General features: G+C 35.3%; 1 protein-coding gene across 3 annotated transcripts in view; it reads left to right on the forward strand.

The window, feature by feature from the left end:
• AXDND1 (axonemal dynein light chain domain containing 1) overlaps nucleotides 1–27,601 on the forward strand; it is an 82,957-nt gene that overhangs the window by 20,596 nt on the left and 34,760 nt on the right. For 2 of the 3 annotated variants that reach the window (XM_036833073.1, XM_036833064.1), the window contains exons 10-19: nucleotides 5,610–5,750; nucleotides 6,445–6,549; nucleotides 9,916–10,036; nucleotides 13,559–13,660; nucleotides 14,822–14,985; nucleotides 16,520–16,595; nucleotides 19,164–19,398; nucleotides 20,406–20,607; nucleotides 21,408–21,501; nucleotides 26,574–26,773. In XM_036833073.1, coding sequence (XP_036688968.1) covers nucleotides 5,610–5,750; nucleotides 6,445–6,549; nucleotides 9,916–10,036; nucleotides 13,559–13,660; nucleotides 14,822–14,985; nucleotides 16,520–16,595; nucleotides 19,164–19,398; nucleotides 20,406–20,607; nucleotides 21,408–21,501; nucleotides 26,574–26,773 — 1,440 coding nt within the window. The remainder of the gene's footprint in view (nucleotides 1–5,609; nucleotides 5,751–6,444; nucleotides 6,550–9,915; nucleotides 10,037–13,558; nucleotides 13,661–14,821; nucleotides 14,986–16,519; nucleotides 16,596–19,163; nucleotides 19,399–20,405; nucleotides 20,608–21,407; nucleotides 21,502–26,573; nucleotides 26,774–27,601) is intronic. The other variant, XM_036833081.1, reaches the window with a different exon arrangement.

Genomic DNA, 27,601 nt, shown 5'->3' on the forward strand with positions numbered 1-27,601 from the left:
CCCTCCCTGCCAACTCTTGATGTTGAACACTTTGTCATGAGCTTATTGACCATATATTCTTTTTGTGAAATGTCTGTTAAAATCTTTTGCCTAGTTTTAAATCAGGTTGTTTGTCTTTTTATTATTGAGCTTTAAGAGTTCTTTATACATCTCCGAAACTAGTCTTTTGTTATATATATAATTTTATTTTATATTTACATATATTTTAATGTATTTAAAAATATACATACAGCTGACCCTTGAACAACGTGAGTTTAAACTGCATGGGCCTACTTAAGCATGGATTTTTTTTTCTTCTAATAAATACAGTACTACATGATCCATGGTTGATTGAATCTGTGGATTTCAAACCTTAGATACAGAGGGCTAACTATGGGACTTGAGCATCGTTGCATTTTGGTGTCCACAGTGGGTCCTGGAACCAATCCCCCACAGATACCAAGGGATGACTGTTCACAGATTTTCAACTGCAGAGGAGTGGGCGCCCCAACCCCTGCAGTGTTCAAGGATTGACTATACTTAATATTTTCTCCCAGCTTGTTACTTGCCTATTCATTTTTTTAAAAATGTGCTCACCTTACTTTCTTTTAAAAAATAAAAAGTTTAAAAAAAAAAATTTTTAGGACTTCCCTGGTGGTGCAGTGGTTAAGAATCCGCCTGCCAATGCAGGGGACACGGGTTGGAGCCCTGGTCCGGGAAGATCCCACATGCTGTGGAGCAACTAAGCCCATGCGCCACAACTACTGAAGCCTGTGCACCTAGAGCCCGTGCTCCTCAACAAGAGAAGCCACCATAACGAGGAGCCCACACACCGCAACCAAGAGTAGCCCCTGCTCGTTTCAACTAGAGAAAGCCCGCGTGCAGCAACAAACACCCAATGCAGCCAAAAATAAATAAATAAAATAAATAAATTTATTTAAAAAATAGTTTTAGATCTACAGAAGAATTGAACAGATAATACAGAGAGTTTCCATATACCCCTCCCTCCTCTGTATACAGTTTCTCTCATTATTAACATCTTGTGTTAATGTAGTATATTTGTTATAATTAATGAACCAATATATCAATATTATTGACTAAGGTTCATAGTTTACATTAAGGTTTAGTCTTTTGTTATACAGTTCTATGGGTTTTGACAAATGCATATTTTTCAACCATAGAAAGGAATGAAGTACTGATACATGATTTACCATGGATGAACCTTGAAAACATTATGCTATGTGAAAGAGGCTAGTCACAAAAGATCACATATTGTATGACTCAATTTATATGAAATGTCCAGAAGAGGCAAATCTAGACAGAAAGTAGATTAGTAGTTGCCAGGAAATGAGAGAAAGAGGAATGGAGAGTGACTGCTAACGGGTACCGTTAAGAGGTGTTTGAGGATGATGAAAATACTCCAGAATTAGATAGGTTGAGGGTTTCACAACTTTGTGAATGTACTAAACACATTATCATACACTTTTTAAAAAATAAATTTATTTATTTATTTTTGGCTGTGTTGGGTCTTCGTTTCTGTGCGAGGACTTTCTCCAGTTGCGGCGAGCGGGGGCCACTCTTCATCGCGGTGCGCGGGCCTCTCACTGTCGCGGCCTCTCCTGTTGCAGAGCACAGGCTCCAGACGTGCAGGCTCAGTAGTTGTGGCTCACGGGCTTAGTTGCTCCGCGGCATGTGGGATCTTCCCAGACCAGGGCTCGAACCCGTGTCCCCTGCATTGGCAGGCAGATTCCCAACCACTGCGCCACCAGGGAAGCCCTATCATACACTTTTAAAGGGTGAATTTTATGGCATGTAAATTATATCTCAATAAAAATTACGAAGTGTTCGTCAGTAGTCATCTCATCATTGTGATTCCTCATTTACATTGCCCATATTACTTTGTGTATCAAATTTCACATAAGAAAAAATTTAAACACCTTCTTTATATAAGTGTAATCTACCTTCCTATAACTTCTACCTGCTAATCCTAATTTTGTACTCTGAAAATCTTCAAAAGTAGTCCATTCTTTCTTTCACCTTATAGCTCTTTAAATATTTGAAAACAGCCATTTTGTCTTTCCTCTTATGCATTCTGTTACTTAGGCTAAATATCCCCAGTTCTTTCAAGTTTTCTTAGTGAAATATACTACACATGGAAAGCACAGTAATTTGTCCATGTTGATTTCAAAATATGGTATCAGTTGGTATCACAACATTTCAGTATCATACAGAATAGTTCACGGTCCTAAAAACCCTTGCGCATCACCTATTTATCCCTCCTCCCTTCCCATCCCCACTCACCCTGAACCTTCAGTAACCACCGATCTTTTTACTGTCTCTATCCTTTTTTCTAGACCATCATACAGTTGAGGTAATATGTTATGTGGTCTTTCCAGACTGGTTTCTTTACTCTCACTTGAATTTTAATCTGATGAAAAATTTCCTGACCATTATTTTGTGGAATTCATTAAATTCTGGGCACCATATCATTGCTTTGGAACAATTTGACTATGATGTGTCTTGGTGTAGTTTTCTTCATGTTTCTTATGCTTGGTATTCATTGAGCTTTTTGGATCTGTGAATTTATATTTTTCATGAAATATGGAAATTTTTTGGCTCATTTTTCTTCAAGTATTTTTTCTGCCCTCCCCCTCTTCAGGGGAGTCTATTTATATATATCTTAGGCCACTAATAATGAAATTATCCCACAAGTCACTGATGTTGTGAAATCTTTAAATTATTTTTTTCTCTTTTTCTGTTCATTTTGGATAGCTTCTATTTCTGTATCTTCAAGTTCACTAATCTTTTCTTCTGCAGTATCTAATCTGCTTTTAATCCCACCCAGTGATATTTTCATCTGAGATGCTGTAGTTTTCATTTCTAGAAGCTCAATTAGGGTCTTTTAAAAACTACTATCCATGTCTCCTTAACTTTTTGAACATATGGAATATAGTTATGATAACTTTTAATGTTCTTTTCTGTTAATTCTAACATTTATGCCATTTCTGGGTCAGTTTTGATTGATTGATTTTTCACCTCATGGTTGTGTTTTCCTACTTCTTTGCATGCTTGATAATTTTGATTGAATGGCAGACATTGTGAATTTTACGTTATTAGATGCTATGTATTTTTGTACTCTTAAAAATATTCTTGAGCTTTATTCTGGGACACAACTGTTACTTGAAAACAGTTTGACCTTTTGGGACCTTTAGGCAGGACCAGAACAGTGCTCAATTTAGGGCTAATTATTCCTGAATACTGAGACTAGACTTTTCTTTGTATTTTATCCTCTTCCCCATGAATCATGAATTTTTCCAGTTTGGCTAGGCGGAACAGGCATGATTTTGAGCCATGTGTGAGTGCCAGGCACTCTTACCTTTGATCCTTTCAGATGGTTCTTTCCCTGGTCTCAGATAGTTTCTTTACATTTATGCCCTGATCATTACTTAGCCGAATACTTGAGGGGGTCCCTCTGTAGACCTCCAGAGGTCTCTCTGTGCAGCTCTTTTCTACCTGGTAGCTTGTCCTCTGAACTCTAGCCACTTTCATCTCTCTAGACTCTTAGCTCTGTCTCCTTAAATTAGGGAGTCCAGTGGGGTCCTCATGGGTTCCATCTCCTTATTGCATGGCCTGAAAACTCTCTCAGGCCAGCAAGTTGGAGCAATCATAGTGCTTACCTTATTTATTTCTGGTGTCTCAGTAATCACTTTCTTTCATTGCTTGATACCCAGTGTCTCAAAAATTGTTTCACATACTGTGTCTTTTTTTGTTGTTGTCGTTGTTATTTTAGGAAGGAGAATGTATTTGGTTCCTCTGGATTTCTTTTTTTATTTCTTGTACCTATATCTGTACCACGATCCTATGTATAAATTAATGTCCTTCATAAGTTTTGGAGAAGTATCAGTGATGATCTCTTTGATGAATTCTCTATTCTCTCTGTTTTCTCTTTCTGGAACTCTGATTAGACATATTAGATCTTCTCATTCTATGCTCTTTGTCTCTTTATCTCTATTTCATAATTTCCACCTCCTTGTCTCTGTGCTGCATTCTGGGTATTTTTTCCAGGACATTAATACCCTCTTTAGCTACGTCTATTCTGCTGTAACTCATCTATTGAGTTTTGCAGTTTGATAATTACGTTTTTCCCCTGAGAGTTCTGTTGGTTTGTGTCCATATCTGTCTCACCATATTTGATAAGTTTTTTGTTGCTTATTCATGTTTAAATTCCATCTTTTATTTCTCAGACATTTCATGCATAGTTTTGTATTCTAAATCTGATAATTCTAATATATGAAGACCATTGGTATCTAAATCTACTGTGTGTTGTTTCTTCTGCGTCTCATTCATGATGGTTTATTTACATCAGTATTTTCCAGTCTTTGCTTATGTGACTAATATTTGGCTAATCTTAATCATGAAATCCTCAGGGTATAAATCATGGATGCTTCCTGAAGAGATGATTTGTATTTTTTCTTTTCTGGAATCTTGGCTTCATCCAATAGTCCTACTCCCAGGTTGCCCACTTTGAAGAAAGCCCAAGGCTTAGTCTCTGGGACCCAATGTTGGTATTTTTACTGGGCCACCTCTGACCTTGGGTTTTCCTAGTGAATACTGGTTACCACCTCCCACTCCATTGTTAGCTTACCGTATTTAGTTTGTTGTTGTTTTTTCATCCCTAGAGACTTCTATTTCTTTCTGTGAGCCCAGTAATCCTTCAAGAAGTATGCTTTATCATGGATATAGTTGTGTTGTAATGGGAAGGCCCTTCAGAATATTTTGTCCCTATATTGCCATGAGGGAAGGTCCTAAAGAAGGTGTTTTAAAAATTGATACGTCCCAATGTATGAGCTGCACATTGAGCTGATAAACTCCCTGTCACTTTAAGTGTTTAAGCAAGGGCTGGATAATTCTTTTTGTCAGTGGGTGAGAGATCAAGCTAAATGATTATTTCAACTCAAAGATATTAAAATTCTAGGGTCTCAGGCTTAGAATACAATACCTAGATCACTTTTAAAATAAATGAAGACTGCTCAGTTACGGTATTTATAATTTATCATCTGTGATCATTTCCAAATATTTTGTTTGGTTTTATTCAGAAGCAAGAGAAATTACTTCTTAGTACTTAAAGACTTCTTTGTCTTTGTTTATTTTTAAACAGTTGGTGTCTTTTTACATTTTGGTCAGTTTGAGAAAGTGGTTTTATTCATGAATTCAACTATTTACAAAAAAACTATTTAGAAAAATTCTAATATATTCAAGGCACTCTGTTAGATGTTGTAAATGTGTAAATATGTAAGACATAGTTTTTATCCTGATAGAGTTTATAATTTAGAAGAAGAAATTAAAAAGTCCTTATTTTGTTTTACGTCTCAGACATTATATTCCAAATAATTATAACTCTGATTAAAATTCTCCACAGTTCATTCACTTGGAATGCTCATTCGTTCACGAGCATGGTAGGAATTCACAGCCTAGATCCTTTTCTTTTTCTGTCTTTTTCTCCCCACATATCTTTTGTGAGTATCTGTTCACTATTTCTTTCCCTAACATTACTTTCTCTCTCACATATTTTCTGGCTCGTTTTTCCTTTTCTTCTGCATGATGTCTTGTTTTCCTTCTTTCTCATACAGAGAGCGGTATGTACAAATGCTTGACCAAATTGCCTGGCATATGACTGACTTCTACAAAGACATGGTAACTCAGCGAGTGATGGACCAGCGCATTTTAGAAGAACTGTACAATTTTAAGAATGTTATTGAGGAACTGACCAGGTAAAAACTGTGCTTATCAAAGCCCTGTCTCTAAAGAGAGTAAAAAATACTCAGAGAAAGTAGAATGATTAAAGGTGAGGACTCTCTGATTCTCTTTTCGTGTTTTGCAAGAGAACAGAAAGACCTGAATATAACTGTAGAAACGGGTTACACAGGTTAACACAAAACTAGGGCTCTGTTGTATGTTTGATAGGGAAAAGACTCTTGTTCTTCCTTCCAAAATAGAGATGCTTATCTTAGTTTGGTTTACAGAGCAGTGCCGTGATTATGGATGTTAAGGTTCAAATCCCAAAGAGAATAAACATTATATATAATAGCAATCACATTTAGTGATCAACCAACCTTGTGGCAAGATGATTAGTGGCAAGAATGAAGAGGATAGGATAGGCATGTCAGAGGGTAGGATAGAGCAGCCTTAAGGCCTTGCCTGCCAGCATCTGCCTTCACTCCATTCTAAAGAATCCTCCCCATCTTCTTTCTGCCTTTTCTAGCCAGTCTGATACCATTTCCAAACCTGGTAAGAGTCCACCTGAATGAACACTAGATTTCTTGATTTGGTTTATAAGGTAGAAAAACTAGGAAGAGATGTACACATGATAACTGAGAAGATTCCTGAGTATAAATCTGATTTCCTAGGTAGAAACATTTTCAAAATCTTCAACTATGAATACAAAATTTCCTTGCTTTATTTCAGGGAGCTGTGTTTGGTTCGGGCACATGATATGAAATTAACAAAGGAAGCAGAGAAGGCCCACAGAGCTTTGGCACAAGCTCTTTTAGACGCTGAAAAGAATGCCAGGTGAGTTACCGAATGTTAGCCATTATGTCATACTTGCTTCACACCTTATTTCAAGAAATAAAAATTTTTAGAAGCATTTGAAGTTTTTTGAATTACAACAGTGCTTGAAGGAGTTAATATATGTTAGAGTTCATTGTATATATTAACTCTTCCACACACTGTTGTAATACACATCTTGTGTCTTCCTTGTGTGAGAATTTTCCAGGGGGGTAAACCTAGAAGTGGAATTACTGAGTCATAGGATATGCATAGCCTTGTCTTGCTGGATGTTACCAGATGCTCCACAAAGTAGTTGTACCAGTATATCCTCTAATCAGTGTATGAGATTTCCCTTTTGCCTCATATCTTTTATCAGTCTGATAGATATGAAATGTACCTGGTTTTTGTTTGCATTTTCCTAGTTAGTAGTGTGAGTCTAGTTCTTTTTTAGATTTTAGTGACTCTACTGTGGTCCTAATGTTTTTATTCTATTTCAGGGGTTAGCAGACTTTTTCTGTAAAGGGCCAGATGGTGAGCTATGGTTTCTGATGCAACTACTCAATCAACTCTTCCTTTGTAATGTGTGCCACTGTAGTGCAAAAGCAGCCAAGGACAATACCAGAACATGATTGTGTTCCAATAAAATTTATTTATTGACACTGAAATCTGAATTTATAATATTTCCATGTGTTACAGAATATTATTCTCCTATTGTTTTGTAACCATTAAAAAATATAAAAAGTATATCAAATATATAAAAAATAAAAAAAGTAAAATTCTTAGCTCATGTGCTATATAAAAACAAGTGGTGGGCCAGGTTTGACCCACAGGCTGTAGTTTGCTAACCTCTATTCTATTTCATTTTCATGTTCTATTTCGTTTTCTGTTAGAGTTCTGATTACTAGGAAGCTCTTGGGTATGTATCAAAAGATATATTTGATTGCATTTTAATTTTTTATTTAGTTGATTTAAAATATTATTATCATAGAAGCAGTACATGTGCCTTAGAAAATTAGAAAACACAGACAAGCGAAAATAAATTTTTAAAAATCACAATTTCGGGACTTCCCTGGTGGTCCACTGGTTAAGACTCTGCTCTACCAATGCAGGGGACCTGAGTTCAATCCCCGGTCAGGGAACTAGATCCTGAATGCCACAGCAAAGATCCCGCATGCCTCAATGAAGATCCCACACGCGACAATGAAGATCCTGTGTGCTGCAACTGAGACCCGATGCAGCTAAAAATAAAATAAAATTTAAAAATAAAAAATAAATAAATCTTTAAAAAATAAATAAATTAGAATTTTCTTTTGTGCTAATGTCGATTATCAGAACAAAACATCTTCTAAAATCAGAGAGAAGGGGAAGAAAAGACAGAAAAAAAATCTCATTTTCTTTAAACATTGATGGTTCTGAAGTATGATGGTTCATTTTTTGTGTGTGTGATTAGATATTGTAGATAATATTTTTTTCTTATAATGACTATTTTGTTGAAAATTTGGAAACTACAGAAACATAAATAAGAAAATTAAAAACATTCACAATTACAGTTAACTACTATTAATATTTCAATATATTTTTCTTTTTTCTATATATTTTTTATAAAAATGATATAAACTGAATATGTACTATTATCATTTGGGTTTTCTTGTTTTATGTTGTACACAAAAATTTTTCCTATGTACCAGAGTATTAAGAACATGATCTTTATTTTTTATTTTTTAAATTATTAATTAATTAATTAATTAATTATTTTTGGCTGCGTTGGGTCTTCATTGCTATGCATGGGCTTTCTCTAGTTGCGGTGAGCCGGGGCTACTCTTCGTTGAGGTGCACAGGCTTCTCATTGCGGTGGCTTTTCTTGTTGCGGAGCACGGCTCTAGGAGTGTGGGCTTCAGTAGTTGTGGCACGTGGGCTCTAGAGTGTAGGCTCAGTAGTTGTGGCTCATGGGCTTAGTTGCTCCACAGCATGTGGGATCTTCCCGGACCAGGGCTTGAACCCATGTCCCCTGCATTGGCAGGCAGATTCTTAACCACTGCACCACCAGGGAAGTCCTAAGAACATGATCTTTAATTAGCTACAGAGTATTTTAATCATAGAGCTGCATTATATATTTTATTTGGCCAGTCCCTTGTTGTTGAACATTCAGATTGTTTCTGAATTTTTTCTTTGGCTGTTATAAATAAGGGTGATTCATATATACACTACCAAATGTAAAATGGGTGGCTTTTGGGAGCTGCTGCGTAGCACGGGGAGATCAGCTTGATGCTTTGTGACAACCTAGAGGGGTGGGATAGGGAGGGTGGGAGGGAGGCTCAAGAGGGAGGGGATATGGGGATATATGTATACATATAGCTGATTTACTTTGTTGTACAGCAGAAACTAACACAACATTGTAAAGCAATTATACTCCAATAAAGATATTTTTAAAAAAAGATAAATAAGGGTCATTAATTCCCTTTTTAAAATTGAGGTCTTTTAGATAGTAAAGTGCATAATTCTTAAGGTTATTGCTTGTTGAATTTTTATATATATATTCATCTGTGTGCCACCTACAGTGATTAATTTTTTCTCAGTTTGAACACGTGGAAGCCTCCAAATAGAAGGAGGCTTTAGGAACTGATGTTGGCGGTTAATGGCTTTCAACAAAATTAGAAGAATTTTGTGTCACTGGCCTTTTATTCTTACAGAAAAGTTAATATTCCTTAGGAGGAAGTGTTTCAAAAGGTTTGTGAAAGGCTGCCAATCACTTTACAACTTCTGTGTTTGTATTTAATCTCAGAAGGGCTCTTAATTCTAAAAGAAGCTTCAGTGTAAGTTAGAAGGAAAAGGTATGTTCTGGTAAACAAGAAGAAAAAAGATTTAAGAAAAATGTACTTAATTATACTTAAGCTTTTGGTTGATTGGTAGAGAATTTCTTTAAATCTTATACTAATTATATATAATTTTAAAATGTAGCTCACAATTATTGGGCTTTGTGCCTTTGTATCTTCTTAATAAAGAATCCTAAATTCTGTGAGAAAAAAATAAATGAAAACAGCTATATTACTACTACTTGTATTCAGAATTTTTCATTAGATATAGTGTTGTTATACCACTGGAGTACCATGGTGTGAAAATTCTAGTGAATAAAGAAGAATGTGATGAAAAGTGTTTAGAGCAGGGAAGAATATATTGAATTTTTTACTTTAGGACCTTTGTAAGATTTATTCATGAAATGTGAGTATTTTTTCTTCTATTTCACTGTATATTAGTGTTACTAATGTATCCAGAAGTTATACCATAATTACCTTGTGATGAGTTTTAGAGGAACAAATTGCCTACTTTAGAACAAAGTTATTTTTTAAAATATGTATTTATATTGCTGTTTTTAAATTTTTCTTTTAGAATTGTAGAAGAATATCATGACTTATATACATTACAAAGAGGAAGGATGGAGAGTGATATTAAACAGTTAATGGCAGAAAGAGATATCTGGAACTCAGCCACATATGAATTGTCCGTAAAGGTTGGTTCGTCTGAAATTGTAACTTATTTTTTGGCTAGATAAAGTTTCATTTTACAGTTTTCAATAATCTAGACAAAATTTTTATTTATTTATTTTTATTTTAATTTTTAATTTCTTTTTTACTTTTTTTTTTTTTGGCTGCGTTGGGTCTTCGTTGCTGCATGTGGGCTTTCTCTAGTTGCGGTGAGTGGGGGCTACTCTTTGTTGCAGTGTGCAGGCTTTTCATTTTGGTGGCTTCTCTTGTTGCGGAGCATGGGCTCTAGATGCGCGGGCTTCAGTAGTTGCAGCACGTGGGCTCAGTAGTTGCAGCATGCGGGCCCTAGAGTGCATGGGCTTCAGTAGTTGCGGTACATGGGCTCTAGGGTGCGCAGGCTTCAGTAGTTGTGGCCTGCAGGCTTTAGAGCGTAGGCTCAGTAGTTGTGGCACATGGGCTTAATTGCTCCGCGGCATGTGGGATCTTCCCGGACCAGGGCTTTAACCCATGTCTCCTCCATTGGCAGGCGGATTCTTGACCACTGCACCACCAGGGAAGTCCCCAAAATTTTATTTTATTTTTTAATTTTTATTGAAGTACAGTTGATATATAATGTTGTGTTTAATTTCTGCTGTACAGCAAAGTGACTCAGTTATACATATATATACATTGTTTTTCATATTTTCCATTGTGGTTTATCAGAGGATATTGAATATAGTTCCCTGTGCTATACAGTAGGACCTTGTTGTTTATTTGTCCTATATATAATAGCTAGCATCTGCTAATCCCAAACTCCCAATCATTCCCTCCCCGATCCCCCTTACCTTTGGCAACCACAAGTCTGTTCTCTATATCTGTGAGTCCGTTTTTGTTTTGTAGATATGTTCATTTGTGTCATATTTTAGATTCCATATGTAAGTGATATCATGGTATTTGTCTTTGTTTCTGACTTACTTCACTTAGTATGATAATCTCTAGGTCCATCCATGTTGCTGCAAATGGCATTATTTCATTCTTTTTAATGGCTGAGTAATATTTCATTGTGTGTGTGTATATATATATATCTTTTTAAATTTTTTTTAAAATTTTTTATTTTTTTAATTAATTTTTTATTGGCGTATAGTTGATTTACAATGTTGTATTAGTTTCTGCTGTACAGCAAAGTGAATCAGTTATATATATACATATATCCACTCTTTTTTAGATTCTGTTCCCATGTAGGTCATTACAGAGTACTGAGTAGAGTTCCCTGCGCTATTCAGCAGTAGGTTCTTATTCATTATCTGTTTTATATTTAGTAGTGTGTATATGTCAATCCCAATCCCCCAATTTATCCTTCCCAACCCCTCTTTCCCCCTTGGTAACCATGTTTGTTTTCTACATCTTTGACTCTATTTCTCTTTTGTAAATAGGTTCATTTGTACTTTTTTTTTAGGTTCCACATGTAAGAGATATCATATGATATTTGTCTTTCTCTGTCTGACTTACTTCACATGGTCTCTAGGTCCATCTATGTTGCTGCAAATGGCATTAATTTGTTCTTTTTAATGGCTGAGTAATATTCCATTTTGTGTTTGTGTGTACCACATCTTTATCCATTCATCTGCTGATGGACATTTAGGTTGTTTCCATGTAGACAAAATTTTAAAAAATGAAGATGTATATTTAATTGATGAATAATGCAGCTATTCTATTATGGGCCTTGAAAAGGAAAAGTTACATTGTTTTCTTTTGTTTTTTCTCTATTGGATAGCTGGCTATTGTCCAATTAAGGGCTCTTTTTCCACCAGAACCTATGAGTATGAGCCAGAATTCTATTTCTGTTGTTTGTGAACATGTTAAAACTTTCAACTTTAATTATACACTAATAAACTAGGGAAAGTGGTTCTTATTTTTTTACATAATGTAACTGTATTACGATCACTTGATAACTCACTTTGGTTCTATTACCTTGGTACCCAAGATGACAACTGACTTGAAATATAGCAGCCTGTGGACAATTATAGTGATGCTTTAGGAAAGTAGTAATGTCCCACAATACAGTGTTCTATTTTTCTAAAATGTTTGCTGGTTGGTTGCCTAATTTCACATCTGAGAATTATAATATTAACAATAAATTATGACCCTCAACAGATTCAAATTTTTATCCCATTTTCCTCTTTAATAGTCAGACCTCATCTACGACACAGATGTTCCATTCTGATGCAGAACTTTAAAAGGGACACTGACATGTCGGAGAAAACAATTGTGAAAGTAAATATGTAATATAAGAAACAAACCTGGAAAAGAAACAGACTCACAGATTCAGAGAACAAACTAGTAGTTACCAGTGGGGAGAGGGAAAGGGGGAGGGGCAAGATAGGGTAGGGGATTGAGGTACGAACTACTATGTATAAAATAAATAAGCTACAAGGATGCATTGTACAGCACAGAGAATATAGCCAATATTTTATAATAACTATAAATGGAATATAACCTTTAAAAATTGTCTGTCACTATGTTTTACACCTGAAACTTATATAATATTGTACATCAACTATACCTCAGTTTAAAAGAAAAAAGAAACAAATCTGGGAGCTAGCATGTTCAGTAGGAGAAAAAAAGATGACAAGTGAGTTCCCTCACTCTAGAAGTATTTAAACGGTAGAGAACTAACTGACCAGTGGTAAGAGATTTCTGTAGAAGAATACCTTGAATTAATGGGGCTTTGTGTTGGATCATCCCTAATAGGAAATAACAGCTATAATGTCAACTCCCTGAAAATAAGGACTTTGTTCACCGATATACGCACAGTGTCTTGAACAGTCAGTCATTCACTGAATGACTATATAATTGATTCAGTATATCAGTGGTTCTCAAAGTATGGTCCATGGACCCCCTTGAAGGTCCATAAAACCCTTCATGAGGTGAAAACTAGTGTCATTGTAACACTGAGTTATCATCTGCTTTTTTCATTCTCATTCAGATATGAATGTACAGTGGATTTTTCTTGAAGCTACATGGTATGGGATATTGCAACAGATTGAATTCAAAAACAAATGAAAATCCAGCTCTATTCTATTAAAGCAAACATTAAAGAGATTTGTAAAGATGTGAAACTACGTATTCTTTTCACTAATTTTTTTTGTTTTAGAAAATATAGTTATTTTTCAGAAAAACTATGTTAAATATATAATGGGCTTATTAATGTTTAAGTGAATTAACAAATACATATTTTAAATAATTTCAGTTTTCCAGTGCAATAAATAAAAATAGATATAATCCATATAAACAAAAGCTCTTTGGAGTTCTCAATAATTTTTAAGAGTATAAAGGGGTTTTGAGATAAAAATTGAGAACCTCTGCTATATACTATGTTCAATTTGGTTCCAGTTCAGTAGTTTCAGAAAACGAATTTATGATTCAAGTTAGTTCATGATTTAAATAAGAAATTGTGATTGAATTAATGATTCAATGAAAAATTGATATGTGAAATTGGTTTGGGTTTAAAAAATTACAATGGTTTGTTAATGTTTTAGGTTCCTAATTTTAGTACTTTCTAAAAATAGATAATTGAAAGAAATAACGTCATGTTGGCTAAAAGACTTTACCTCAATGAAAAAGGCTGGAATAAATATACTAAGCATTTCATCATACTGCTGTCAACTAAGGTAAAGCTCAATTCACTTAAGTCATGGAAAAAGCGACTCCAACTGTTGAGGGTTGAGGCTACAAGAAGCCTTTGTTAATTTATAGATGTTTTTAAAATTTAATTAATAAATTAATTTATTTTTGGCTGTGTTGGGTCTTCGTTGCTGCGCATGGGCTTTCTCTAGCTGCGGCCAGCAGGGGCTACTCTTCTTTGCCGTGCATGGGCGTCTCACTGCGGTGGCTTCTCTTGTTGTGGAGCATGGGCTCTGGAGCACAGGCTCAGTAGTTGTGGCACACGGGCTTAGTTGCTCTGTGGCATGTGGGATCTTCCCCCCTGAACCCGTGTCCCCTGAATTGACAGGTGGATTCTTAACCACTGCGCCACCAGGGAAGTCCCTAATTTATAGATTAAATTTTAAATATAGTTTTATATTTGTGCTTTATTGGGAGCAAAATGAAAAATCTAAGGAAAAGTGAATAAAGGCCCTTCTTTACATTTGTCTTCTATAATAATTAGAGCAATTTAAGCAATTTGTCTAAGTTAATAACACTGCACATGTTACTTATAGAGTTATAGTGCTTAAACAAAAGTGTAACTGTGTTCATTGAAATAATTGCATTATTGATGCATTCTGTACAATATTATGGGAAAATTCAGTGAGCACACTAGGTTGAAAAGAAAGGAGGTGGCATTTAGTATGTTTCTAGAGCCAAACCATTCACACTAGTCATTTCGTTTAATTCTTATAACAGTCCTGTAAGATATATATTAGGGTCTTTATTTTATAGATAAGAAAATTTAATCTCAAGTTAAATAATATCCCCCAAGATTATACAGCCAGTCAATGGCTAAGATTTACATTTGGTTCTGTTTGGCTTTGAAATTCCTGTTCTTTCCAATGTACTGCACTGCCTGCCAAATCCTATGAGGAAACTGGGTTCATGTTGCAAAGGAAAAAATCTTGTTCCTAATGCTTTTTTTATTGTGGAAAAATTCACCACCAAAGGGACTGTGTAATAGTGTCACTGATATTTTGAAAGAGGAATATCTTTTCAATTTTTGGATCCATTTTCTACATATGACTCTAGTATTGCAATATTAATAATGGCCTGGTGTATGCTAATAAATATTTGTTACATGAATAAATGAATCAATGGTTTAATTCCATGCATTTATCTAGGACACTGCAGACCTTGCACTGTTGCAGAAGTTGACGGAGAAATGGAGAAATTTAGTGAATAAATTTAAACAGGAAGTGGAACAAAATGAAGAGTCTACAAGAGAAAAATTGCAAAGTGTTAAGGATGGCCTTGTCAAATGGCAGCAGTTCTTCAGAAATAATACGTGGGTCTCCAAGAATCTTGTTTTTCTGATTATGTGACATCATGTTTGATAACTCAGTCCAGTTCTTCCTCTCTTTTTATCTTGTTTCTCTTTTACCTTGTAATTACTCTACCATTGATTTTGGTTAGGTAACCAGCTGCCCTTACATGGGCACAATCCTGCTAGGAGCTTGAATGGTCTTGCAGTTTCTAGTGCTAATCATCTCTGATCATCTTGATCCCTGTACCCAACTGCTGCTGCTTCCACTTAAGTCCAACTCTTTTTCTTTTCTTCTCTTTACTCTCTTTTTAAAATCAAGTCAACTTGTGTCATTACTCTTGGCAAACTTGAATATCTGGATCCATCTGCAAATTCTGTAGCATAGTGCATGTGCTGAGAAGTGGAATCAATGACTGGCAGTTATAAGGAGGTTGATTCTGATTGGATATCATATCTTGTAACAATTAGAGAAATTTGACAATGGAAGAAGCTGCCTTCCTTTGTTAATTAACAAAGTAGTTAATTGGAGACTGGATGACTACATCACAGCCAAGGTTAGTGGGAATCCATACTTTGAATGCAGGCTGGACTCAGTGATTTCTAAAGGTTTTTTTTTGTTTTTTAAACTTTAAGATGCTTCGTCTGTTGAGGAAGCACATTTAGGTACCATTTCCATTTCAAATTGAGAAGAGCGGTTTCAGCTTTTCATATCCTCTAAGACAGCTGTCCCCAGCCTTTTTGGCACCAGGGACCGGTTTCGTGGAAGACAGTTTTTCCACAGACTGGTTGGGAGGGATGATTTCGGGATGATTCAAGAGCATTACATTTATTGTGCACTTTATTTCTATTATTATTACATCCGCTCCAGCTGAGATCATCAGGCATTAGATCCTGGAGGCTGGGATCTAAACCCAAACTGCCTGGATCTAAACCTGCTCTAAGAGGTTTCCCAGTGAGTAGATTTGGAAGTTGTGGAAGCTGAAGCTGGTACATATCCGAGCTGGTTGCTGCTGCCATTGCCGGCTTCTACTGTGTGTTGACGCTCAGTTGGGAGAGGAGCACAGGTGGCAGTGGTTCCCTTCTCCCTTTCTCCTCAGGAACTTCTTCACCAAGAGCTTTCTCCTTGTGAGGCTTCAAAAGATATTAAAGGAAACTCTTAACAGAAGTTGGGGCTCCTGACCTAAATGTTGAGTTTTAATTGTTCTTTAGGCTTCCTTTCTATTTATATATTGTTTTGGCTGCTGTGTTCCACAGGAATCATTCTTATCATGACCTAATTTTGGGTGCTGAGGACCCAGAGACCACTCTTTTAATACTGTCATGGCCTCTGACCCTTGCTTACTTGCTTACTCAGGTCTGATTAGGGTCTAAATTTATATTTATATTTGTAAATTTAAAAACAAATGCCTATGAGGGAGAGGCTGAACCTGAAAGGCATTTGGGAAAATCATCAGGGAGAAACATATTATTAATTGTTATAAATGTGTGGATTCATGATTTTCTTTGTTTATATCTTGTTATGAGACCATGCTCTTGCTCTTTTTCCTTCTTTCAGTGGAAAAGACATTTTATCCCCTAGTAAAGAAAATAGATTTGAATCAGTTGTTCCAGACTTCAAGCAGTGGCGAAAGGTAAGACTTTCTAGTAAACAGCTGGGTAATCAAAATGCTGTTTGTAAACTTGTTACTCTTCACCTACAACTGAGTCACACCTCATCCTTTAAAAATGCCATACTAGGTTTTACTAGGAAAGCATCAAGACTACAGGGGCTTTTAAAAATACTCTTAAAGATTCTATTTTCAGTTCTATTTTAGATTTTCGAGTCAAAGTTAGGCTGCCAGAAAAAAATTGGGAAAAGATACTTGGGTGGCAGTTAGGGTAGTTCTGATTCTCTCATCTAATTGTCAGACATAAGTAACATCTGTGCCTCTCATGTACCTGGCTTTTTTCTTTCTTTTTTTAAAATAAATAGATTTATTTATTTATTTTATTTTTGGCTGCTTTGGGTCTTCGTTGCTGCATGCAGGCTTTCTCTAGTTGCGGCAAGCGGGGGTTACTCTTCGTTGCGGTGCACGGGCTTCTCATTGCGGTGGCTTCTCTTGTTGTGGAGCACGGGCTCTAGGCACAAGGGCTTAAGTAGTTGTGGCTCGCGGGCTCTAGAGCACAGGCTCAGTAGTTGTGGCTCATGGGCTTAGTTGCTCCGTGGCATGTGGGATCTTCCCGGACCAGGGATGGAACCCGTGACCCCTGCATTGGCAGGCGGATTCCTTGCCACCAGGGAAGTCCCTACCTGGCTTTTTTCTTAAGGACAAATTGGACTTTTAAAATTAATAACATCTTTTTTTAAATTGTGGTAAAATATACATAACATAAAATTTACCATTTTAATCATTTTTAAGTGTACAGTTCAGTGGCATTAAGTACATTCACATTGCTGTGCAACCATCACCACCATTCATGTCCAGAACTTTTTTATCTTCCTGAACTGAAACTCTACCCATTAAACAAACAATAACTCCCCATTTCCTCCTCCTCCCAGCCCCTGGCAACCACCATTCTACTTTCTGTCTTTATAAATGTGGATACTCTAGGCACCTCATATGAATGAAATCATATAGAATTAGTCCTTTTGTGACTGACTTATTCCCTTCAGCATAATATCCATAAGGTTCATCCATGTTACGGCATATATCGGAATTTCCTTCCTTCTTAAGGTCAAATCATATTCCATTGTATGTATATATCACACTTTGTTTATTAATAACATCTTTTTAAAAGGGTTCAAACTTTGAAAATAGGTTTCATTAATCGAATTACTATCATGTTATAGTAGTCTGACAAGGAAAAATATATGATATTGAAATCCTCCAATGTGAACATCAAACTCATGACCTAACGAAATCTCATCCAGATCCCAGGAAACCATTTTCTTTTGTTTTGGAATGATTTGAGCAGAATATTCTAAGAATTGAAGATGTTTGTTGTCATATATACAACATAGCTAGTTTAGTGACTTTTTTTTTTTTTTTTACTGTTTATCTGTTTGACATTGCATAGATAAAATTGAAAAAAATCATGCTTCTTTTTTTAGTAGGAATAATAATAATTCTCATTCATTAACTTGTCAGGCTGAAGGTGCTTTCCACATGTTGCTTTACTTATTCTTCATAGCATCCACATGATGCAGGTTTTATAATCCCCATCTCACAGATGTGGAAATTGAAGGTTAGAAATGTTAAGTAACTTGCCTTAGTTTTCTGTAAATGGTAAATGGCTGAGTCAGAATTTGAGTCCATGTCTCTCCAATTCCAAAATTCTTACCCTTAATTGCTCTGCTACAGTGCTTCCCTATACTGATTACTGATAAGTGTGGGTGATTTGTTTCCATTATCTGAGTCCCAAATAATGGCAAGCTTTTTTTTTTTAAAGGCATTGTTTACTTTGTTTATTTATTTATTTTTGGCTGTGTTGGGTCTTCGTTTCTCTGCGAGGGCTTTCTCTAGTTGTGGCAAGCGGGGGCCACTCTTCATCGCGGTGCACGGGCCTCTCACCATCACGGCCCCTCCCGTTGCGGGGCACAGGCTCCAGACGCGCAGGCTCAGTAATTGTGGCTCACGGGCCCAGCCGCTCCGTGGCATGTGGGATCTTCCCAGACCAGGGCTCGAACCCGTGTCCCCTGCACTGGCAGGCAGATTCTCAACCACTGCGCCACCAGGGAAGCCCCAATGGCAAGCTTTATATATAGGTTGCACTTTATTTTTTCCACAAATATTTATTGATATGTCAGATATAGCACTTGGACTTGGGGTTAAACAGATAAATGAAAACCTATACATTCTACGAACTTTCCCAGTTTAGTGGGGATCATGTAAACAGAAATATTACATCCTTACCAAAGCAAATAGTAATTAAAAATGCTCAGCTCTCTGAGACTTAACTGCCTATCACTAATTTTTTTACCTATATAGGATATAATATAATTATTTTCATCCCTGGTAAACTATGGGTTATCTTACAGAGTATCAAAATTAATTAAAATTCACTTTAACTTTGAAAATAAAATATATGTCATATGAAGAAATGGTATGACAAATAATAATAAGATATGTAATTCCAAAATATTTAGGAGTCACCTGAGTAGACTTTGATGAAATCAGTGAACAATGTGCTAACTTCCTCATCCCCCTTTCACTCTCTAGATGTTGACTGAAGACAAAGACAAGTTTTCTGGGGATCTTCTAGTGTCAAAATATGCTTCTCTCAAGATTATTAAACATTTACAGGAAAGCTGGGCAGATATTGGGCTTGGGATATTTAGTCGCCATAAAAGTATGGAGGGAAAGATACCACCAGAGCAGAAGCACATGGAGGAAATTGTGAAAAGTACAGGAAGACTCTACAAAGAATTTGAAATAAGAATAAATGGGGATAATGGTATGGAAAAGAAAAACAATGATAATGATAATTAGATGGCTTGACAATATAAAGCATTTTAATAGTAATTATTTTCAATACAATTAATATTTAAAAACAAAATAATACATATAGTTTTAAAAATCAAGGAATATAAAGCATGGAGCATCACTTTATTGAGATATAAGTCATATACTGTACAATTCATCTATTTAAAGTATACAATTTGATGATTTTTAGTATATTCACAGACATATGCAACCAGATGGTAAATGGTTTAAAATAAAAGAGGAAGTCAAAATGATGAATGAGAGTGAAATTAACAAATCATTTTGAATACTCCTAAAAGATTAAAGTTTACTGATGAAGGCAGTGGGAATATTTTCATCAAGGACAAGAAAAAGTTTGTTTTTAAATTATTTCTCTTTATATATCTCTGAGATGGGAGCATTTTCATATCTTATTTTGCAAATGAGTTTAGACAAAATTATAGAGAGGGTATTTTGCCATGATCTCACAGTGAATCAGTCAAAAATTAGAATCCGAACTTGATACTTATTCAGACCAAAACGATAAACTTCATGTAAACCTGAACAGTAACCTAAAAAATGACTCAAGAACTATAACCGTTCTAGTTTCTGTTATTAACTATCTTATAATCATGAAGAAACTGTTTTTCATCATTGTCTTCTTAACAGGATAACTCAGTGAATTAATACCTTTAACAGAAACTGCAGTTCATGGTTTCTGGGTTTAATGCATTTCATTCTCAGCTGAGAAGAGAAGACAGTGTAAAAACTGTCATCAGCGAAATAGTCCATCAGTCAGAAAAGCGCTGATTACGTAGTTTTTATTCACTAAATATTTATTTAGGAACTACTCTTTGCAAGATTCTCTGCTAGGCAAGCTGTAGGATAATAAGAAAATGAAAAAAGATATGCACCTGCCCATTAGTATTTCATAATTTATTATTGAAATAGTAGACTTACAAATACTTCTAAAAGTTAATGCTTTTCTCACTTTTCCAGGTATCTCTAAAATTCTTCCAGATTTGGTTAGTTCTCTTGAATTCTGTTTTTTCAAGTTGGAAAACCTCCTGGAGTCTCCTGAACTGCTTCTTGAAGAATGGGAGGGACTTAATGAAAAAATTAATGAAATGAAATCTCAGTTGGATGTATCGTTAAACATTATTGGTACTGTTCCACAGTACATAGATGTGGATTCTGGCTCGTAAGTTCCCATAGGTCTCTGCTGGGTAGAAGGGAATCCCCACTTCTCAACTGCATTTTCTCAGTACTTTGCCTCAGCAATGGGTATTTGGGGTCAGATAAAAAACCTTTGCCTCCTCTTCCTCCAAGTAAGAAAGCCATCTGACTGGGAGCTGGAGGGTGAGGGAGTCCTGGCTTCTTAACTACAGCAGTCTAGGATGGAGTTTCTGCCTCACTAAGCTGAGAAGGGGAAGAGCAGGAGTAGTTTTGGTTCAAATACCATAGACTCTTGCCTTTCCTACTGAATCTTCATAAATTGTCTTGAATATAAGTTCCTTCAGTTGCTGTTTGTCCTTAGAACCATTTCCAGAAGCTTTCAATGGTTTTTGTTTTGTTTTAGTAATTTTCACTAATTTCACTGTAGAGTGGGTCACCTTTTCTCCTCCCACTGTCATGTTGGAAGTTGATCTCTTGAGAGGGTTTTAAAACTCATTCTTCTCACTTTGTGGCCTCAGTGGTCTAGAAGTAAATGTAAAGGGAGTGAGTGTAAGTTTTTACAGTAGAGGTCTAACACTGAAAGTAAGGTCTACATTGTCCAGAGTGCATTACACCTAACCTACGTGAGGTTAGGAAGGCTGTCAGTGAGTAGCCATTCTACCAGATAATTCAAGGATTTGATTCACCTTTCTCTGAGTTCTCAAACAGTTGTCCACACTGAAGTTTACTAGGCCCAGCCAAATAAAACCCTTTCTTTTATCCGATAGTTACTTTCATACTCTTAAGTAAGTCACTTATCTTTATTTTACTTGCTTTTTCCTTCAGGGTACTCCAAGCACGTATATTTAACATGATTCAACAATGGCTTTTGAAGACAGGCAATGAGATTAACAATGGTAACATGGAACTTCAGCGCCAAGTATGTACTTGTAGGAATTTGTTAGATTATTTTTTGCCTTGGCTGGGAGTTTTCTTCAAGGAAAAACCAAGTTATGCCTATCCAATTGAAGCAGGAGGTTGGGAGGGCAAAATGGGAACTTATATACTATAATTACTGAAATGATTTTCAGTGGATTCTTAAATGTGGTATGTTCCTGCCTTTGGAATGAAGTTTCAGAGATGATCAAAAGTTTTTGTGATCTAATTAATATCTTTACTCTTTACTCAGTATACCGAAAAAATTTTCCCTCAGTAGCATTAATCATTTTAAGAATTTATGTTGGTGCCCTTGACTGGCTGAAGGGATGACAGAAACATGTTTCTAAGAAGAAAGACAAGATGCTGCAGTACTATTGGTCTACAGTTAGTAGAAGAAATAGGGAATTGTCCTGCAGTTCTGAAGAACTAAACCTGTGGAATTCTTAACTAGCACAACATGAAATAATAATTTCCAAAGGATGTCTTAGTTTTTTACATTTACTGCCACTTCCTAGTCTTAATTATAATCTAAATTTATACAGGAATCTCTTATTATAAGTCAACTTAATATGCAATTTGACCTTACAAAATTGATAAAATGAATTTAATTAATTTTAATATTGCTTAAATTGGGAATTTGAAAGGCAGAGATCAGCATGTTGTATGGGAATACTACTTATGAAGCATTATATCACAGTCTATGAGCATGTTGTGAACATAGAGACATCAAGAGTTGAGGAGCAAATATGTTAAGACTGGAAGTATGGATCCAGGGGATCCCCAGGCTTGGGAGAAATTTCTATGACTTAGAACACAAACAAAATTAAGAAGAAAAAGGGTAGGAGAGTGCCTGTCACATAGTGGAACTCAATAAATATTTCTTGAATGAAGTAAGGAAGAACATTCCAGCATTGTTGATGTTTTATGGTGTTGCTGCATTAACCCCTTCTTCGGTAAGTTTACCATTGGATACTCAGTTTACCATTGGGGGTTATCTCTGGGGAATCATATTCTCAATTTTTAAAATTGTGGAATTCAATTTTTATAATATAGGATTATTTAGAAAGTACCTTTATATACTTCTCATTTTTATATTTTATATACTTCTCTATTTTAACACTACAGCATTATAATATAGTTAAGCTGCCTAGAAAACTTGCAAGATTATACATTCCTCGAGGAACTGAGGAACTGTGTGTATCTATATTAACTGGTATAAGTATTTAAAAATGGAAAAGTTTATCTTTTTTTAACCCACCATTCATTTTCCTTTCTGATCCATTTTCTTTCAGATTTTTTGGTTTTGTTTTGTTTTTTTCTTTATACCTTTACTCCATCTAATCTGTGCTGCTTGGCAGTCTAAAACAGTGATCTTCAAATATTTTTTATCATGTATCTCTATCAGCAAAAAATCTTTGAAGAAGTCATTTCTAACTTACTATTTCTAACTTATGAGAATTTCTCTGTTAACCTTTTTGGTACATTATAAAATATAAACAAATAGTCAAAAGAGATGAAATGAATAATATTTAAAAATAATTTTTAGTAATGGTTTTAAAAAAACTGATGTGATTGAACAGGCTTCATAATTTTTTTACAATCACAGGTTAATACTTAGTGATAAAGCCATTTGAAGGTCTGCTCCTAAAGTTCAGTTTACTTCGTTACTTGTTTTTAAGGACTGTCATTGCTGAAATAATAGCTCACAAAAGAACAATGCAAATTGAAGAAGCGCATTATTGGCAGTATTTATTAAATAATGCTCATTTTTCAATTCCATCAGTCAGTTATGTAAAGATTTTTTAAAAATTGATCAGTAAAATTTTCCATCTACCATAATGTCAATCAGTTGTTCTTATAAACATTAGGCAATGTAGCATTTCTTTTTTACAAAAGATCCCCAACCAATTGATACACTTTATTTGTAAGATTTTAAAAGAATTAGAAACATATTTCCAGATTTTCAAGTATATAAATTTGAGAGTTTTAAAAAGTGAGCTATGTATCATTTTCAGCAAAAAATCATGCCAAGATGGAAATCCTTCCAACTCTCCATTTTCAAAATGACTGCTCCATAATGTAAATTTCTTTTACTCATTGTTAAACATCAATTATATTTTGAAGGAACAAATTAAGTGTGATTTTTTTTTTTATATCAGCTAGGAGATGGCTATGTTGCCACTTGCCATCCCTGAAAAGATTAGTAAATTTGAAACAAGCCGTTTTATAAAAAAACACTTCATCTTAAAATTTCTCTTAAGAATTTTATATCAGAATCACAGTAAATCTCTGGTTTATTATAAAAATTATCATTTTCACTCTCCATCTAATTAAAGAGAATGATTCCATATCTTAGTGAAAGTAAAAGATATTCTGTGTTTATTTTGATTCTAATTTTAAATTCCCCTATGACCTATTGCATGACCTTGATTCTACCAGTTAATCTCTCTAATATAACTATGAAATGAAGATAACACATATTTGTGTTTATTTCACAGGGGTGGTTTAAGGATTTATTAATATTTTATGTAAGCGAAAATGAGTTATTTCAATGACAGTATCATCCAGGCCATTGGTATATGAAAGAACAGTTTAGAGAATTAATTAATTATCTAAGAAGAATTAATGTAATTGAGTAGCAGCAGGGGCTTAGTGGGGAAAATATCTTTGGCTTGTGAAAAGAAGGTCGTAGTTTTTTAAACTCTTTCTCAGGAAGAGTTGCCCTTTTCCTGACGTGTTAATTCAGGTGTAAAAATACACTAATCAAAATTACTTTAGGGACTTCCCTGGTGGCACAGTGGTTAAGAATCCTCCTGCCAATGCAGGGGACATGAGTTCGATCCCTGGGCTGAGGAGATCCCACATGCCACAGAGCAACTAAGCCCATGAGCCACAACTACTGAGCCCGCATGCCACACCTACTGAAACTTGCACGCCTAGAGCCCGTGCTCCACAACAAGAGAAGCCACCGCAATGAGAAGCCCGCGCAACGTAGCGAAGAGTAGCCCCCGCTTGCCACAACTGGAGAAAGCCCGTGCACAGCAATGAAGACCCAACACAGCCAAAAATAAATAAATAAAATAAAATAAATTTATTTAAAAAAAAAAAAAGATTGCTTTAGGTCGTTTATGGCCTTTTCTTTTGAGGCAGGAAGTTTGGGTTTTAGTACAAGGATAGACGACCAAGCTTCATTTTTATTCATTAATTTAACAAACATTTATTAAGCACTTACTCCCTGCTAAGTACTGTGTGTAGTATTGAGGGATAAAATGATGGTCCATGCCTTAAAAAGACTCACAGACTAAATGAGGTGACAGATATGCCAACAATTATAATAGAGATATGTACAAAGTACTATAACAACATAGGATAAGGAGCAAATTAAGTCCAGTGAAAGTTAAAAAGTCTTCTCAAAGTAGATTATATTTAAGCCAAGAAGAACACTTAGGAACTCACCAGAGAAAGGGACTAGACTACATAGGGCATTGAAGAGAATGGTTGACGTTTGCATTTCATAAAGTTTTTTGCATCTTATTTCTGGGACCCAGCCTCAGCAAACGCCATTTGCGAAGGTTCCCAAACTTTCTCTGTTCTCTGTGCCTAAGGGTACCCCAGTATTTTCACACTCCTAAGCCAAAAAATTACCACACAGTCCAATTTATTATTACATAGGTAGGTTCAAACAGCTTACTAAATATTTATGTCCTAAATATTAGTATAACTTTTGGAAAAATATTATAATACATGTTAAAATAGTTAAACAAGGAGACCATTGGACTGTAGCTTTAGTGCTTTTAGTAGCCTGTGTAAACAAACCAAAGCCAGAGTCGATGCACCAAAGCCAGAGTCGATGCGCTCGAATCCAAGAAAACGAAACTCAAGAACAGCTAATTCTAAACAGTCCACTAGATCTTCTCGAATATGAAAAAATGAAACTCAAGAACAACTCTCATAACAGCCAGATAACTAAATTTTCCTAAATAAGGCAAACATTGAAATTACAGCCAATTAAATAATTGCTTTGCTTTGCTTAGTGTCTTCTCTGTAGAAATCTCTGTCCTAGCTCCCACCTACAGAGTGCCTCTAACCATTTTTGGGGTTTGGTACTGCCTGATTGGAATTGTTGTTTGCCCAAAGATATTTTGTAAAATTTAATGTGTCTCAGTTTAACTTCATTGAAAGAAAAACCCCTTTTATTAATTAATTAATCTTTAATTGAGGTATATTGACTTAAAATATTAGTTTCAGGTGTACAACATAGTGATTCGATATTTTTATACATTACAAAATGATCACCATGATAAATTCAGTTACCATTTCTCACCATACAAAGTATTACAATATTATTGACTATATTCTCTATGCTACACATTACATCCCCATGACTTATTTATTTCATGACTGGAAGTTTTTACTTCTTAATCTTCCTCACCTATTTCACTCATCTCCCCACCTCCACTTAAAAAATCCTTTTATTTTATTCTCATTTAATCAAAGTTACTTACTAATGGAATGTATATACTTTTGTACTGTAAAACCTCTCTAACCTTGAAATCAGATTGGACGTTGCCATCCTCACTTCCTGTCCCACCTTGATTTTCACACAGTAATTGTTTTTAATCATACAACCACCAATAAAACCAGCTTTCAAAGATATGGTGTCATCAAAAGTGATATAGTGTATCTAAGGTTGAAACTGTGAATCATGTCAAATTCATGCTATGTCTGACAGGTGTCACATATCATTATTATCTCCCTCAAGAATTTTAAATCCCATGGCATCCTTGAGAGCTCACTGTGAAGCCCTGGAATGCCTTGGTGCACACTGGTGGGAACTTAACTGTGGCCTTAACTGGTTAATATGCTTGACCAAGCTAAAGAAGAGGGTAGTTTAATGTAGTATAGTGAGCAAAAGAAAGTAAGGTTACAGTAGTTGAGTAGTGATGATTTCATTAAGAATAATAGTATTGTTGAAAATTGGACACAGGTATGATCAGTTCTGTTTTTATATGGTTTTTACTGTTTGATTTATTTTAAGTGGGTCATTTGTATTATAATCATTTTTTTAAACAGATGGATGAATTGCATATACCCATGATTCAATGGATGGTAAATTTGCTGATTTTAATGGTACCTGACTTTCCTGATCCAGATACTCTCATAAAGTTGGAGGAGGAAAATGCTGAAAAACGTGACTTAGGAATTGCCAAGTTGGAGCTAGATGCGATTGCCCTGGCAAAAAAGTTGTCCCAATATTCCATCTATTTGAGCAGGTGAAACTCTCTGGTTATTTTATTACTTCCCTTTTGAAGATTAAATGCGACATAAAACAGAGGAGAAACTAATGCAACATTGTAAATCAACTATACTCTAATAAAAATTAAGGAAAAAAAAAGCAGAGGAAAGGAGGGTAGTTAAGTAGCAGCAATAAAAGACTGTTTTAAAACCTTGAAAGAAATGCTAGTTCGGTTTTTAAACTAGCTTCAACACTGCCATGTTGGAATATGAGATTTTGGTGTTTTCTTAATGGCTTTAGAATTCCTTTGTAAACAATGTTAGCATAGGCAGGATGGGAAGTGTATATGTATGTGGGAGTGAGAATTAGTAAAAAAACAAAACAAAACAAATCACTTACTTGCATAAATAAGTTGCATCTTGCATTTTTGCACCTACTGTGGGGGAGTAGGTATAATTTGCCTGTGTAATTCCATGCAAAGCTGAAGGTATACTTTTATATATATCACTAAACACCAACCAAAACATCTGTTAAAAAAACAAAAAAGTTAAAAAAAAGCCTTATATCTGAAAAGCTAGAAGATTCCTGTCAAATGAAGATGTCTATAAAAATTGTAATTCATTAACTAGGAAGCATACTGTCACTATGATTACTTCAAATTCGGGAAGTAGCTTTTACAATCTAGCCAGTTTCCCCTTCATTTCCATTCAGTGTTACCAGTAGTCAAGAGTGATGGGAAGGGAGGGGAGGAAGAGGACAAGAGTGAGAAACTGAGCAAGAAACAAATTATTCTCTGGTCAGTCAGTAGCTTTATTATGGTAAACTTCTACTGTATCTGGACTTAGGAGAGGAACCAACAATAAAA

The sequence above is a fragment of the Balaenoptera musculus genome, chromosome 1 (genome assembly GCF_009873245.2).
Source record: "Balaenoptera musculus isolate JJ_BM4_2016_0621 chromosome 1, mBalMus1.pri.v3, whole genome shotgun sequence".
NCBI lineage: Eukaryota > Metazoa > Chordata > Mammalia > Artiodactyla > Balaenopteridae > Balaenoptera > Balaenoptera musculus.